This window comes from Mus pahari, chromosome 10 (assembly GCF_900095145.1).
Source record: "Mus pahari chromosome 10, PAHARI_EIJ_v1.1, whole genome shotgun sequence".
Classification (NCBI taxonomy): Eukaryota; Metazoa; Chordata; class Mammalia; order Rodentia; family Muridae; genus Mus; species Mus pahari.
In genome coordinates this window covers 98,886,009-98,903,394 of record NC_034599.1, presented here as the reverse complement: position 1 = coordinate 98,903,394, position 17,386 = coordinate 98,886,009, and the positions used below count along the sequence as shown (strand labels likewise).

Sequence of the window (17,386 nt, the reverse complement as noted above, 5' to 3'; positions counted from 1 at the left end):
ACACACACACACACACACACTTATGTGCACAAACCCACCCAGCCCATGTTTATCCATGTAAATACAATCATCATGAAAACTACCCAACTATTATTACAAAATGCTCAGAAAATATATTTTTTCTCAAACAATCAAACAAACAAACAAACAAACAAAACACTAGAAATCCATAATACCAATCTGAGCCATGTGGATTTGTCAGTTTGGGACTAGGTGAAGGGACCAGTGTACCGCTAGTGGAGGTCCACAGGGGATGCTCCAAGATGGTATCAGAAGGAAAAGCCTCACTTGCTAAAGATTTTTTGAAAATTAAAACTAAAAAATGAGGTGCTTTGGTAATGTCCTCAGAAAGAAGGATAATTGAAAACATTAATATCCCACAGAAAAGGACATATTAAGTAGCTTATGACCTTGAACATTAGACTCTCTATAAATTGAATACATATGAAGTTTGTTATAAAAATGTGTGTGAACATGGGGAGTACATGAGCACACATATGTACATGTGGTGGTCACAGGTTAACATGGGGTGGGGTGAGGAGCCTCCTTTAACCTGCTCCACCTTAAATTTTCAGGCAGCCTCTCTCATTAAGCTCTCTGTTGTGCTGGGCTGGCTGGCTGGATACTGAGTCCCCTGGGGTCACCTGCCTCTGCCCAACAGTGCCAAGCTGCCAGGGGTTAGATACTCCTGCTTCCAGACTGAACACATAATGCATGGAGCCATCTTCCCAGAACTCTGTTTTAAATTTGTACATAGAAATTTAAAATATAAACCCAGAATATACTTAGAAGAACTTTTGCCCTACAATGCCTAAAGTGAATTTTTTACAAAACTGGAAGTTAATTAGGACAGGGGATGTGTTACCGCTAGAGGTAGAAAGATTTGGGTAATTTTTCTCTTTGCCTTTTGAATTTTTTGTTTGAGGATTTTTTTTACAGCATAATAAAGCTTTCTTTTTTGTAGATGAGTGATAATTAGAATTTGAGACGTGGGAATATCAGGGGTTTGGTTGATGCAATCTACATGTGTAAATTTAAAAGTGTGCCCTTAACCCTGGTCACTAATAGGTGTTCATCAAAAGCTTTAAAACATTGAAAGAAAATACAGTTTAGGGACCAAGGGATAGCTCAGCAAGAGTGTTTTCCACAAAAGCAAGAGGACCAGAACTCTAACCCCCAGCACCATGTAATTGCTCGACGTAGTATAAGGCTTTTAACCCCAGCTTGGCAGGGTGGGGTAGAGATGCTGGGGTCCTGGGAGCTCATGGCTGGCCTAGCCAGAATGGTGAGTTCCAGATTCTAGGAAGGACCCAGCCTCAAAAATGAAGATGGAAGGTGTGTTAGAGACGACACATGCTGTCCTCCTCTGGACTACACTGGCACCCGTTCACATACATACACTCACATAACACACCACACACACATACACACATACATATACACACACACACGCTCATACACACATATGCTCATACACACACATATGCTAATACACACATACACACACACGCTCATACACACATATGCTCATACACACACACATATGCTAATACACACACACACACACACACACACCATGCTTATACAAAAAGAAAAGATGGTTTATTTTAAATACACATTTCTCATCAGGTGAGGGTAGGAAACCTCTTCAATGAGTCTTTGACCAAAATAAGGTAAACAAAGGACCTTAAGATGAATAGTGAAGTCTGGACTCTGTTTTGACTTTTTAAATTTCTCCATTGAAACCCATCTGAGAAAGGTCATTTGTCACTCAGAGACACACAGCCGAGTGGCCCTCTCTTCTGTTGCATGTACTCAGATAAAGCACGGACCATTCATAATTACCCCCTCCTTTCTCCTTCAGGACTTCCTAGCTCTCATCTTAGATTGTCATCCTGTATGTGTAGCCCATGAGTCACTGAACTTAGAAACTGGGATTTGTCCCTCTGAGAGTGATATATAGTTTCCAGTGGGTTCACCCCTTCCTTGATGCACAGTGTGAAAGCTAAACAAGGAAGATGGTGGCATTAAAGTCAATATAGATTTCCTTGGGCCAAGTGTGTATGTATTTATTTCCTCCATTGTTGATGGCAGGGGCAAGAAGGATTCCCCGGAGAGAGTGGACTGAAGGTATGTGCATGTCACAGTCTTGAGAGAGTCGGGATGCTCCAGGTACAGTCGGGATACACCTTAGGACAGTTAAGGAGAAACAATATTCTACCTCAGCGCGGGGTAGCATAGGAAAGAAACAGGTTGCCCTCACCAAGTTTTAATATGGTTTGTCTGTTTAGGAGTGAGAACTTTTAAAATATTTCAAGCTTTTATTTTTACAGGTAAAGAGAATAAGGTAATCCTTTTAAAAGTTTTTGCCTTAAACACGCTCCTTCCCTTATTTTTATCATCGCTTATGGTGGTTCTCAACCTCCTTAATGCTGTGATCCTTCAACACAGTTTCACAACCATAAAATTATTTTCATGGCTACTTCATAACTGTCATTTTCTATTGTTATGAATCAAAATGTAAATATCTGTGTTTTCTGGTGGTCTTACTATGAAAGGTTTGTTCGACCCCCAAAGGGATTCATGACCCACAGGTTGAGAACTATTGGCTTAAAGAAAAGTAAAATGTAAAGAAAATAAACTCAGATGGTGAGATTTAGCCTGACTTGATTCCCCCACCCCACCCCCACCCCCAGGATATTTAGAAAAACCACCTGTCAGGTCACAAGTCAATGATGCTAATCTCTACCTCAGTCAGTGCCTTCTGTTTCTCTGGAAAGTTTTACTGAACTAAGTGTTAGACCCTGGAATAAGATCAGAAGGCAAAACAAAAGAAACCCTTGGTTCTCCATGGAACCTGAGTTCTGGTCTGGAGGATTGAACCCTGAGCCAGGGGAAGACGGGGTGTGCTGGGGAGAGAGCAACACAGACTTTGCTTTAACTAAAAGACAAAATGTGTAATTCTTTACATCGGAAATCAATTTACAAGCATAGCTATGCCTCTGTGACATGTGTCTTTGATTTTGGTAATGATTTTAATCATAGTGCATTCATTTAGGGTGATATTGGGGACCCTGGTGATCCAGGAGAGGCTGGTCCCAAGGGAGCCAGGGGCAAAATGGTAAGCTATCCAGAGAATAACTTTGGCTCGTGTGTGTGTGTGTGTGTGTGTGTGTGTGTGTGTGTGTGTGTGCATGTCTCTGTGGGAAAGGAGGGAAAGAGATTAGTTGATTTGTTGATTGTATTCGTGTGTATGATGAGTGTGTGTGTGCACATGCTTGTACATGTTCATGTATGTTTATTTACACACAGAGGTCAGATACCAATGTTAAGTGTCTTTTTCAATTACTTACCATCTTTTTGTTAATATTTAATAAAAAGAAAACATTGTGTGTGTGTGTTTGCCCGCATGTATCAAAGTGTGCTCGTGAATGCCTGTTGCCCACAGAAACCAAAGGAGGGCATCAAATCTCTTGGAACTGGAGTTACAAGTGGGTCACCGTCATGGGCTGCCATTTGACTGTTCAGGAACCAAGTCCAGGTCCCAAGCAAGAGCATCAAGTATTCTTCACCACTGAGCCATCTCTGTACCGCTTCCATCTTAGTGTCTCAGACAGGGCCTCTCACTGAACCTGATACCTACCTACCCACTCAGCTCGACTGGCTGGCCAGCAGGCCCCAGTGACTACAGATACACACCACTGTACCCTCATCTCCCAAGGCTGCCAAGAAGGCCAAGAACTGTTTTAGTGAACACATTGGCCCATTCTGTTGCCAGTGTGCCTTTCTTAACCCTTGGAAGTAAGATTTTTATTAAAGGAATTTTTGTAATCCAAAGATGGTTTTTGCACTGACAAATTATAATCAGTTTGTCCAGTCTTCCTAGAAAACTGATATCCACTAACATCTTGCTTTGATTCCCAAAGTTTTCATGGAGCTACTTTTAATAAGGTGTCTACTAAAGGCCCTGGCCTCACTTGCCAAGTTTCTCCTGAGCTTTGTGAGATGTCTGGATGTTAAACTGAATTATAGGAGAATTCAATTATCACCTAATGCTTTATGTCACTTAAACACAACTCTTCAGCATGTGTCATAGGAGCCAGCTCACCTTGGGTTACAGATGGTTAAAAATGTGACAGCACGTTCCTTTTACCAGTGTTAGGAAGACATAGAAGAATCTCAAGTTCAAGGCTAGCCTGAGCTACATAGTGAGCCCATGTCTCAGAGAACAGCAGGACAGAAAAAAAGGATGGAACATTTGCATTTGTTGACTGTACACTTTAGATTGTGGATAAAGAGGTTTTACTGTGATGGGACACTCTGAAAACAACTGTCTCTCAAAAGTCTTTGCCTCTTACCCTTTTGAATAATCTTGTCTGGAAAAACTGGTCTACAACCCTGTCCATGAACAAGATCTTAGAAAAAAAAATTTTTTTTTTTTAGGAAATCATGTAATTGAGAGAGATTTCTAGTGTGTCTTCATAGCGAACTTTTCTGTGATCTAGTTTTTCCCTACAAGCTAAACTTTATGTGTCGTGCTCATGTTTGGAAGTTGTAAGATTCACAAGGGGCATCCCCTTCTCTGTGCTGCTTGTTCCCAAGGGTGCTGCTTCCAGCTGTAATTCTTGTATGCGTTTTCAGATGGCAAGCCTTTATCACTTATGCCCTCCGCAACGACAGAGATGAATATAATTAGGAAAATAACTGGGAAAGGCTTTCAAGTTAATCCAGATGTCATCCGCATAGAGCCATCTCTGGATCACTTCCCTTGGCTTGTTAATGGAATGGTTTAACTTGTACACCAGCAGCATGCTAACAAGTTCAACCATTTGTCGGGGTCCTCCCTACGACATTCCCATTCATCAGTTTTTAGTACACTTAACTGATAGGAGACATGTGGGCTCGTGTCTTTGGTTCCCCCTTTGTTCTTCTCTATGTTGGACTGTCATAACTTACTGATTTCTCTCCCTCCAACTGCTCCGTCCCCCTCCTTGACATGAGTAATATTTGGATTTGAAATTGAAGTTTAAACACTGAAAATGTCCAGGTTTTCCCCTGGAAGAGCAGCTGTTTGCTCTGGAAAGATTTAGCCTTAAATTATGAATGTCTTTTCAGGTCTCTTGGAATTAATCTATTCTTAGCTTGAGTTTACTGAGTTATAGATTTTAAAATCTGTAAACCTGTTTTAGCTGTGCATATATGTATGTTTGTATGTATATTTTTTTAAAGAACCAAAAAAAAAAAAAAAAAAACCCAAAATCTTTTTACAGGTTTCAAGCAGGGATGTGGGACTTTAGCCATCTGGAGCTGAAGAGCCTTTGTGGGGAGGCTGCCCGTGGGTGGTGTTGAGCATTTAACTGCATCCACAGAGCAGTCCACTGAATTACAATACTACCCAGCCTCCTTTCCTAGTTAGAGCAACCAGCTATGTCTCCATACGCTGTCATGTGGAGTGGCAAAACTTCCCCCAACAGGCACTTGTGCTTAAAGAGTCAGGCAGCATCTTACATTTTCTTACTTTAAAATGGCTTTTATCTTTCACCTTAAAAAAATAAATTTAAAAAGGTGATCCCAGGTTATGGTCATGGCTCACTGGTAGAGTGCTTGTCTGAAGTATCCTCATCCCCCCCCACTCCCCATCCCTCACCCCACCTCCATCCCCCACCTCCTCACCCCCCACCTCCTCACCCCCCACCTCCCCACCCCCCACCCCTGCCATCATCGCCAGCACAAAAGAGAAAATGGCAGTCAATCCCACCCTCTTCTCCACCTTCCTCTTGTTTCTTCTCTCTCTGAAAGCTTCATTCATCCCAGGAGACATTCTTGGAATTGAAAGTCTCTTCGCACTCTCTGAAGATATTTGCATATGCAACAGGCAGCCCTATCTGTTTTCCCTGTTGCCTGGTATCCAATAGATACCGTTCTGCTGGGACAGTGCTTCTATCTGGCTGTGAGGTCTCCTCCTCTCCCACTCCCACGCCCCCTAGATTTCCCACCATGGAGAACTCTGCCAGGAACCTTGTATTCATTAATTCTCTTATCACTGTGGTAAAGTATTTGACACAAGCACACTAAAGAGAAAAAAAGGATCATTTTAGCTCTCAGTACCCGAGGATCCAGTCCATGGTCATTTGGTTCATGTTTTGGGGCTCATGGGCAGATCACCACAATGGTGGGGAGCAGAGAAAAACGGAGCAGACTGGAGACAGTCTAAGTTTTAAGGCATATCTTTGGGTGAGTTATTCCTTCAAATAAGCTCCATTTCCTAAAGCTTCCAAAACATCCCAGATGGGGTCAGCAACTGGACACTGAGAGTTCAGAACATAAGCCAATGTGAGGGGCGTTTCCCATGTAAACTCTAACAATCTGATAAGGGGAGACAGGCGCCTGGAAGGTTTGCTACAGTGAACATCTGAAATGACTTCTGTTGCCTCCAGATGTGGCAATAGTGTGGCGAGTGTACAGCTCTGGGTTGGAATTACTTGCTTGGAACTTTTTAAGTGATTATGTTTTCCATTATTTCTGGCGGCTTTTGTTGCTTTGTGGCTATTCAGATCCCTACAAACTAGTGTTTTCTCTCTGGAACCCCGTTGTCTTACCCCTTAGATCTGCCATGGGTTTGGTCACTAGACATATGGTCCATTTTTTCCCCACTTTCCTGAGAATTAGCAGGTCCCTTGACCCTGAAAATATATCCCCTTTCATTCTGTTATTTTGTTGACTTTTGACCTTCCGGTGCAGAGCTCTCTACTCTGTATATTGAAATATCTATCATTCAGTATGATAGAGTCCCTGATTTTACTTCATATGGTATTTATTTTATAGGTACAACCTCTCTTCGATGTTCTCCTTTCTGGGAAGGTATCTTGATTTTAGTTTTAATTTATGTCCCATACTTGACCTTTGAAAAGTTGGTTGCTAAAATCTGACCGTTCTTTTTCTGTAGTGTACTGTTCTTGTTTCATGCCTGAAGCATCTCATCTCTCTGAGGATATGCGTGAATATTTTTAGGTCCTCTTTGTTCAACAAGTTTCCCCCAGGTTGGCCTTCTGTCTTAATGTTCATCTCCCATGTATCTCGAGAACGGGCATTGCATTTACATTGAGACTTGAGTACAAAAGGTCTGCTAGGAAACCCTGAAGTCAGGTTTGATTTGCCAGTTATGACTTCCGCTGATGGCCATCTGCTGGACCTATGCTTAGCAACCCTTCACTATTGGTGTTCTATCTTCTTTGAATTAGATTTCCCTCTGAAAGCACCTTCTGCCTCTGGTATAAGAAAAACAGAGGCCAAATTAAACATAAGAATTCAAAGTAGAAAAAACATAGCTGAGTATAAAACTTTGAAAGTCAATACATACTATGCTGAGACGAATAACATTTGTAAAACAATGACATAGTATGTTGAAAATACTTTGCAGAGCCACAAAACAGATTCTGTAAATTTAAACATCAAAATAGCAAACCAGTCCTATATTCTCTTGATGTCTATCCCACACTGGAAGACATAGGCCTGCGTTCCCAAGGTTTAGTGTAACCAACCACAATAGATGATGCAGATTAAGGAATGAATAGAAAGGATTATAAGCAGAAAAGGATTAAAGACATGTGCCACCACTGCCTGGATCCTTTTGAGTTCTGCGTAAGGAAATGTTACTTATGCAAATTATCATAAAATATTTCTTATATTATAAAAAGAAGGCAGCTTCTACCCTTTTTTAGAGGGTACAGATCCTGACGTCAGTTTAGAGGACACAGGCAATGAGAGCGGGAAGCTTGGACTCAATGTGCACATTTCGTTTGTTCTCCTGGTTCAGCTGGTAAGAATTTGTCTTCAGCTCTGCCCCTGATTTACCTTTGCTTTTTGCTAGTGGGGACAAAGTGTCTCTAACTACCTGGTGAAAAGTTCCCCACTAATCCTCCGTATTTAGCCTCTTCACCTCTGCTTCTGGAGGCCTCTGGCCCTGACAAAGCCTGAGCTTCCTGGGAATGTGTGATAGCAAGCACACTGGTTCTTGGGTGTCCCTGCTGCTGGCTCAGGACTCCGGACTCCTGGGCTCTGCCAGGTCGGCTTCATAGGACACCTAGACAGCTGCATTCTGGGCTCCACAATGTTGAGGCTCCCTTCTTTTCTTTTTCTTGTACTATTGATTTTGACTTTAAAATCTATTATGAAAATATTAGGGACAGAGGTATCCAATTTGTCTCCTTTTCCTTCTCTTGAAGGTAAACATAACTTTTAAATAAAGTGAGGTCATTAAGTTATGTTTTTAAATATTGTCAATGTCAATTGGGCACTGGAAGGATATTAATGATTATTAACTTCTCCATAGGTGGTGCTTTTATAAATTAATTTTTAGATAACTTCATTTATTACTGTAAAGGACTTACAAATACTGAAGCATTAAAAAAAGTCTCTGTGTGTGTGTGTGTGTGTGTGTGTGTGTGTGTGTCTGTCTGTCTGTCTGTCTGTCTGTCTGGTTGTCTATGGGTATGTGCATATGAATGCAGGTACCTACAGAGGCCAGGAGAAGGCGCTGGACCCCCTGGAGCTGGAGTTATAGGTGTGAACCTTTTGACAAGGTTGTTAGGGACCAAATTTGGGTCCTGTGGGAAAGTAAGAAGTGATTTTAACCACCAAAACATCTCTATAGCCCTCCTCTCCTGTGGCATTTTGAATGATGAAAATAATGTTTCTTAAACAACAAACACACAACCCTAAGTCCTAGCTTTTTCTAGGACAAACTGTATTGTTAAATGTGCATAGAAAAATTTCTTACATACAGTAAACAAGATAACTGTTGTTTTTATGCTACTATTGCCATGATCCCTTTCCATTACAGAGATTTCCAGCCAACCATTGACTGTTTGTTGTTGCTAATTTTGTAGGTTTGGTTCTGTTTTGTTCCTGGATTTTGTAGCCCAGCATATGATCACAATTTTGTGTGTGTGTGTTTTTTTCAATTTAGTTACCTTCATGTTCTTAAGAAAACCACTCTACCTTGATCCAACAAAAGTCAAAATTCTAGTCTTAGTAATCTTCAGTAATAATCAGAATTATATATATACACGCACATATATTATATACATATAAATATATGCATACATGTATGTACATATATATTTATGTCATAATAGCATTGTTTTTTAGTAACAACAAACTTAAATGCCAACAGCAAGGAACCAGTTGAATAAATCATGGTATATCCACATAGCCATGAAATACCGTGAAAAGTTGTTTTTTAAAAAATATATTAAAAGGTAGCAGGTATACAAGCATGGTAGTACATAGCTGCCATCCCAGAATTTGAGAGGCAGGGGGATTATGAATTGGAGTGCCATGCAGGAAGACCTTCTATAAAAGAAACAAAACCAAAATAGAGGCATCAGCAAAAAGTATGGAACATAACAGTTTTTTAAAAAAGACATCTTAATACCAAAAGAACAAGAAAAGTACCAGAAAAAGTTAACAAGTAGTATTTTAAGAACAAATTGATTGTTGTCCCTTCATGTATTCTAGAAATCTATCCATTATCTAAAATGAAAATGGATTTTTTTCCCTTTCGTACTTCTACTTTTGAAATAGTGTCAATATTTTAAATTTGAATTTAAGCCATTTACACATATACCAAATATGGTTTTAAGGTGACTTAATTTTGCTTTGAGGTATCTGCTGGGATTCCAGGAGAGCCAGGGTCCCCCGGAGAGCCAGGACCCCCTGGACGGAAGGTCAGTAGGAATATTTCCTGTAAGATCTTTACACTTTAGAGCTCGGGGCACAGGCCTGCCACTTTTCAGGTGCGCGCACACACACACACACACACACACACACACACACACACACACGCATGCGTGTGCACATGTGTGAGCGTGCTCACATGTGAGTGAAATGATGAGCCACGTGCGTGATTGAAGATATGTTCCTGTGGTGCATATCTGGACATTGTGTGGAGCACCATTGCACTTTTCTTTCAATGTTTCTGTTTGAGAAAAGCCAAGTCTCTTCCTATTCTAGGATGGGACTGTTAAAAAAAAAAAAAGCTAAGTCAGCTTTGTTTTTTCTACTCTCCACCCCTTCCCTGTCCACTCCCCGCCCCCTCCCTATCCCTCCCCACCCTGCCCGGACATACATGTGTGTGTAATATATTCACTCATTTGGGGAGAGATGCTGAGTGAGCTTTTCAGGTGTTTGAGGCTGAGCTGACCCCTTTGCCCATCAGCCATGGATAGGAATGATCTAGGTTCATCTCTGGCTGCTGTATCACAGTGGAGATTTAATATCAGGTGGGAGCTTCCAAGACTTGGGAGGCAGCTAGGAACAGATGGCTCAACCTTTGCTACTGGCAAGACGAACACCTGTTCCAGGGCTCTGTGGGCATCCGCCCATCAGGTGGGCAGCTCCCTCAGGTTCTGGGCATCTCTGCCAGGATTTGGGGAAAGTGGCCTTGAAGGTTTGTGTGCACACCCCCCAGTGCCATCTTTCACAAGGCAATGTGTGTCCTGTGTTCTTTGTTCCTTTAACTTCAGAGGAGTAAACCCTTTTCAAAGGGTTCTCGGGGAAGTGTGGGTATACATCCTGGCCTACTGAGGTGTAAGTCTGCAGCCATAAAACAGATTTTGCTTATTTCCTTTCCTAGGGTATGAAAGGGGCCCGAGGACTGGCTTCATTTTCCGTATGTATCTCCTTTGCATCAGGGCGCTCTGGCATGCCGTTACCTTTATTTATAAACTTCATGACCCAGAGATGTGGTTAATTCTCCGTGTTTTATTTTTGAACTGCAGACATGTGACCTCATTCAGTATGTGCGGGACCATAGTCGTAAGTACCCTGCTTAAAATGATCCCCTACCCCACTCCTAGTCTATCAGCCTCTTAGAAGGAAGTTAGCCTAATGCTCTCTCAGAACAGACGCAATTTGCCAACATTAGAGATGCCAGGAGTACATTTTGAGTCCATGGGGAGGTGGTGGTGACTAGTAGATCGTCTCCCCTCTCTCTGGTGCCTGTGTGGGGTGTGTGTGTGTGTGTGTGTGTGTGTGTGTGTGTGTGTGTGCTGGAACCTGTTCCCAGTGTGGTTCAGTTATGTACACTGTAGGCTTTAAACCTGGGGCAGACAGGGGTCAGAACACACCCGATGGTTAGATCAGTCGAATTTGAGATGACTGTTAGTGTCCAACAGGACTGAGGTCAGCAGTGGAAAGAGGCGGCCGTGTTAACATGGCCTGGCGGGTAGAAGCCCCGGCTTTGCTCTGAGCTCTATTACTCTCTTCCTGGAATGATTGACTGGAAAATTTATAGTAACACTCATTCTGCCTATAAGTCTCACTCTTGCCGGGCGTGGTGGCACACGCTTTTAATCCCAGCACTCGGGAGGCAGAGGAAGGTGGATTTCTGAGTTCGAGGCCAGCCTGGTCTCCAAAGTGAGTTCCAGGACAGCCAGGGCTACACAGAGAAACCCTGCCTCGAAAAACCAAAAAAAAAAAAAAAAAAACCCCCCCCCCCCCAAAAAAAAAAAAAAAAAAAAAAAAAAAAAGTGAAGATCAAAAAGTTATTCAGACTTGGCAAAAGCGCTTCTGAATTTAAGACCCTCACAACAGGGCGTAACCCTTAGTGTTGTAAATATCAGCTGCTGTTATAATTCTGTATTTACACTCACCTACATTGTATTGGATATTGGTTTAAATATGTATAATACTTCCTGTAAATACAGCAACTGAAGGGAAGAGTTAAAAGTTTCTTCAAGGCATGTGGAGAGAAAACCCAGATAAAGCAGAGCCCGTTTCTATAGAGGACAATACTCCTAGAGACACAGAGCTTAAAAACAAACACTATTTGCTTTGTATATGATATGCGTGTGTATGCTCCTTAGTATATGTGTAATACATGCATATGGAAGCCAGAAGAGGGCATTGGATCCCTTAGATTGGAGTTACAGATGGCTGCGAGCTCCTGTGTAGCTGGAGATCCTCTCTGAAAGCAGCAAGTGCTCTTGACCACTGAGCTATCCTTCCAGGCCCAGAGATACAGAATTTTAATGGCTCTAGAAGCCACTGAGCCAAACTGCTCAGGACTCTGCCTTTCCCGTAGCAGAAAGGATCGCAGGCGGGAATCCATGCCTGTACCGTGAGCCCATGGAGATAGGCCATTTTGAGATTGAATTAGCGCACGGTAGGTTTCTACCTGACTCGTGAGCCAAGTGACCAGTAATGACGAGTGTCGGGACCAAGAGTGGGGCCTGCTCCTTCACAATGTGAGGGTTCCACCCAGCACATCTGGCCCGAAGTACACAAAGTTGTTTCAGAAGCATGAATTAGAACCCAAGGGGAGTTAATAACTTTTAATTTTATAAAGGCACATGGCCATGTGGTCAGGGCTTCTTCCGGGCCTGGCCTTGCAGGGGAAGGAACCTCTGCAAATTAGTGGCCTGAAGCAGCACTGCCCAGTAGGACACTGCCATGGTGGAGGTGTCCCCGGTGCCAGTCAGCAGCCTAGCTGGATACAAAGGTAGAGTACCACTGAGAAGCTACACTTTGCATTGAATTATTTGAAATGTAAACCTCTATCCATGGCTTGTGGCTGTGCAGGGCGGTCCAGCCAGTGTTTATTTCTTCCAGGGTGTATCTGTCACTTTTAATTATATGATACACAAATATGTCCATTCGCAGGGGGGCCCTCCCAGATGCCCAAACATTTTGATTTCTGACATAATGTCACGTGTGGAAAAGGTCACATTTGCCCTCAATGTGACAAGCTGCAGTCAAAACATGGCACATTAAATACAGTGTATGAACTCACCTTCAGTTTATAGACTCCGGTCTGTCCCCAGAAGATCTCGTTATGTATACATATATAAACATCCCAAAATGAAAAAAGTCTGAAATCAGGAATAGTAGCAGTCCCAGCCTTTCAGATAAGAGAGACTCAGCCTGGGCTGGAGAGATGGCTCGGTGGTTTAGAGCACTGACTGCTCTTCCAGAGGTCCTGAGTTTAATTCCAAGCAACCACATGGTGGCTCACAACCATCTGTAATGGGATCAGACCCTCTTCTGGTGTGTCTGAAGACAGCTACAGTATACTCATATAAAATAGATAAATCTTTTTAGAGAGAGAGAGAGAGAGAGAGACAGAGAGACAGACTCAGCCCATGCAGATATATGTGTACAAATAGACACACTTATATAAAAAATACACACAATTTTATGTGCACACACATATATGCATGTATACATCTGCATATATGTGTACATACATGAGCTTAGGATGTAGGTCACTGGTGGATCACTTGCCTAGCTTGGGCAAGAGCCTGTGCTCAATCCTCAGCACTGCAGAAAACAAAAGCAAAAATAAGATTTGGGCCTTTGGGACTGAGGATGTCCCAGAGTGCTACACAGTCTTTAGTTAATCATGAGGAAGTGACACAGGCACTGGGCTTGGTACCCATTCTCCCCTATGCCTTTTCACAAACAAACACAAAACAAAAAACAAACAACCAAACACACATGCATGATGATATATGTGAGCATGCATGTGTATATATGTGCATGCATGTATGCATATATGCATGTACGTGCATATAGTTGATATCTATAGATATGCAAGAAGTTATAAAAAGGGGCCAGGCCCCTCTAACTTCCCAAATTGAGCTCAGCTCCTGTTACACCATGGTCACTCTCAGATAGAGGGTCTCCATGTCCCACAGCTGGCTGCAAGGTGCTGATTTACAGAGCTACCTGTTGTCCCCCTTCCCCTGTCCCTCCACTCTGGATGGGACCCTGCTGTACCATAATGCAGGTCACCGTCTGTGTTTTCTCCAGACTGTCTGTGGCCTTGAATATTGAGTGGACATGGCCCCACTGCTCCGATTTTCCTGAGCAGTTTAGAGCCCTGGCAACCTACAAAGTTATAACCCAGTCTCTCTTGTTCTTCCTCCCCAGCTGGCAGACATGGTGAGTGACCTTCATTTCCAGCAGGCTTTACTCAGACTCCAGGGTGTCTCCCATCCGGAAGCTGAGATCAAGCGTGGAGATGATAGAATTGGACCTGACCTTCCTTTGTTCACACTCAGAGCAGACACTTGGCCTGGAAGGACTCCTCTGCTATAGCTGTGTTTCCCTACAATTTCCCAAAGGAACTGGAAGCCCTTTTGTTGTGAAGTATATGCTAATGACGTGCATCTCTGGCCACCTACCTGATTGCTTAAAATATCCTTCCTCCCTCCTCTTTCTCATCTCTCCTCCATTCTCTCCAAATCTCTCTTCCCACTCCACCTCTCCCTTTCTCTCCCCCCATCTCTGTCACGTCTTCTCTGTAGTTCAGTGATTAGGGTGCAGAGGGCAGAATGAGAATAGGATCAGATAACAAGTGAGAGAGATGTGTGGTGGGGAGGATGCTGAAGCCTAGGTAGCTGGTGCTTAATGTTAACCACCAACCTACCTCAGTGGCTTTTAGTCTCGATTTTTATGCATTTTACCAATGCTTATTACGTGATACATTTGTATCAGTCTGATATATATATATTCTATCTATCTATCCCCTAATATGAATTCACCAGCCTTTGCCCTCTGCTAACTCAGTCCTTTAATAAGGACTTATCGAAAGCCTCCTGTGGTCTACACTCTTGTTTTGAGCTGGGGTCAGGGTTGACAGCAGATAAGATCCATTACACATTTCTAGTCTCACAGAAAATAAATGGATAAATTCAGAATCTGAAATGAAGCACAGGTTGCACCTTAATGGGATAATGTCAGGAGCAGGGGTGGATATTCTTTTTAGATCAGGCCTTTTTCCTGAAGCAGTGAACTTGAAGTCAGGACTAAAGGAGCCATAGTTCTCGAAGTGTAAGGCAAGAACTACAAATACCAGAGCTGTGGAACAGAATAGACTTAGACATTCCCTGGAAAGCAACAGAGACAAGTATCCCTGTGACACAGTAGTAGGGAGAGATTAGCATGTTAAAAGCAAAGGAGGTGTAGCTAGAAGCTGCATCCAGCTGGCTAGACTTGATCACTGATAAGGCCAGAGACCAAATTGGGTGCTGGGTGCTGGTGTGTAGGTGGAGACACCACCTGCCTTGTGTTAGCAGAAACCAGCAGCATGAGCTCTCCAGAACCCTTGGGCTCCTGGAAAGAGCTGGGTTTGAGGCTAGCCCTTAAGTATATTTTAACCCCACTGAAAGCTAAAAGTTTTTCTGTGTTTTCAGGCTGCACTGTTAACCCCTTCTTCCCTGTATCCCTAAATTATACCAGCATCATTGCTGGTTTTGTACTGTAGACAAAACAACCCAAACACAAAGCTAGAAGCATCAAGTCCACACTTAGTTAGGATTCATTCACCTTTTAATTGTAAAATTAACATTACTTTGATTTTTGAAAAATCTGCTCATCCCACTAATTAGACTCAGAGGCTAATAAATTATGTTCTATCTCCCCTGAGATCATCTGATTTGGCATCAGATGCACTTTAGCTGACCATGGAGGCATTCCTTTTGTCTGTAGAGCTCTGTAGTTCAGGATGACCTTGAACTGCTGGTCCTCCTGGCTCTATCTTTCGAGAGTGTGAGTACAGGCATAAGCTATCATATCTGTCTTCTGTGATGCCCGGGATCAAACCCAGGACTTTGCACATGCCAGAAGAGCACCACACTGACTGGGCTACATCCCTACTCCCTTATCCTCCGTTTGCTTTTAATTCTAAGAGGAGTCTCCACAGCCATCCCTTGAAAGTCCTTTTCCCCTTGTTTTTTCCTCATTAAGTGAAATCAATTTATGCTTCAACATGATTAAAGTACAGATTCGAGTGACCATGCCTTTGAGCCGGCTTCTGCAGGGTTAAGGACATTTCCAAACAGGTTTTACCCTTTAGAAGGGACTGGGTAATTAACTTACAAGTCTAATCCCAAATCATGTTGATTTTAGACTGTCCTCTTTTCCACTTATCCTGGAGGAACATATAGCCAGCTTTTAATGAACAGCCATTTTAATGATTCAAGCTGTAAACATTTAATATTTTATATGTTTTAATATTTGGGTTATTAATTATTTAATGCTTAAATATTTGAATAGTTAGCATTTAAAATGATTTTGCTTTCCGTGTATTGCTTGTAGGCAAACATCCTACATGACAGGAAGCATGGTTTGGTTTTGGTTTTGTCTTTCAGAAAAACCTGAGTGCCCAGTGCATCCAACTGAGTTGGTGTTTGTCCTGGACCAGTCCCGGGATGTCACAGAGCAGGACTTTGAGCGGATGAAGGGGATGATGGTCTCCCTAGTTAGGGATGTCAAGGTTAGGGAGACCAGCTGCCCCGTGGGTGCCCGAGTTGCCATCTTAGCCTACAACTCCCACACCAGGCACCTCATCCGCTTCTCGGATGCCTACAGGAAGGACCAGCTGCTCGGGGTGATTAAAGCTCTCCCTTATGAGAGATCCTCTGACAGCAGGGAGATTGGCAAAGCCATGAGGTTTGTCTCCAGGAATGTCTTCAAGAGAACCCTTCCGGGGGCTCATGTGAGAAGAATCGCCACGTTCTTTACCAGTGGTCCGTCGGCCGACGCCCAGACCATTACTACAGCCGCCATGGAGTTCAGTGCCCTGGACATTGTACCAGTGGTGATTGCGTTCAGCAACGTGCCCTCGGTCAAGCGTGCCTTTTCGGTAAGCATTACATAAAACCCTTTTTATTCCTGTATTTCACCAATCTTCAGAAACCTCATGAGAAAATATATAGCTACATTTTCTTGCCTTCAGAACAAGGTCATTCTAGTTATCAAAATACAAGGGTAGGTGCTTTATTGCTATTTACCAAGCACCAGATAAGCTATGTGTTCATTATCCTGTTGAATTCTCACAACTACTGTGCAAAGATGAAGATTGGTTTGTTTTATTTTGTTTTTTTCTCATTTTGTAGATGAAAAGGCTGAGCCTAGACAAGGCCTGCTTCTGGTCCGGGTACCACAGTTGCCAGGACAGTGGCGATGCTAGGGTTTGATGCTAAGTTTGCTTCGTCACAGCTTCCCTAGCTACTTACTGCATGGCCTCTGCCTCCAAAAACACTAAAATCAGGAGGTTAGTAAACAGATAGGAGTGTCCTTGAGATGGTCATGATAGTACTAGTCAGTGCTGTGTGGTTTTGAAAAGCTAGCACACCCCTGTAATCCCAGCACTTGGGAGGCAGAAGTGTGAGAACCAGGAGTTCAGGGGCATCCTTACCTACCTGGTGAGTTCAAGGCTGGTTTGGGGCTATGCGAAAAATCTGTCTCAAAACCTGATCTGTGGCGTGGTGGCGCACGCTTTTAACCCCAGCACTCGGGAGGCAGAGGCAGGCGGATTTCTGAGTTCGAGGCCAGCCTGGTCTACAGAGTGAGTTCCAGGACAGTCAGGGCTATAAAGAGA

The 17,386-nt window shown here is 42.9% G+C and overlaps 1 protein-coding gene across 2 annotated transcripts in view; it reads left to right on the top strand.

Moving 5' to 3' along the window:
• Col6a6 (collagen type VI alpha 6 chain) overlaps positions 1–17,386 on the top strand; it is a 136,380-nt gene that overhangs the window by 98,904 nt on the left and 20,090 nt on the right. For both annotated transcript variants that reach the window (XM_021207057.2, XM_029543458.1), the window contains exons 27-33: positions 2,095–2,130; positions 3,059–3,121; positions 9,666–9,728; positions 10,637–10,672; positions 10,782–10,818; positions 13,933–13,944; positions 16,155–16,648. In XM_021207057.2, the coding sequence (XP_021062716.1) occupies positions 2,095–2,130; positions 3,059–3,121; positions 9,666–9,728; positions 10,637–10,672; positions 10,782–10,818; positions 13,933–13,944; positions 16,155–16,648 (741 nt within the window). The remainder of the gene's footprint in view (positions 1–2,094; positions 2,131–3,058; positions 3,122–9,665; positions 9,729–10,636; positions 10,673–10,781; positions 10,819–13,932; positions 13,945–16,154; positions 16,649–17,386) is intronic.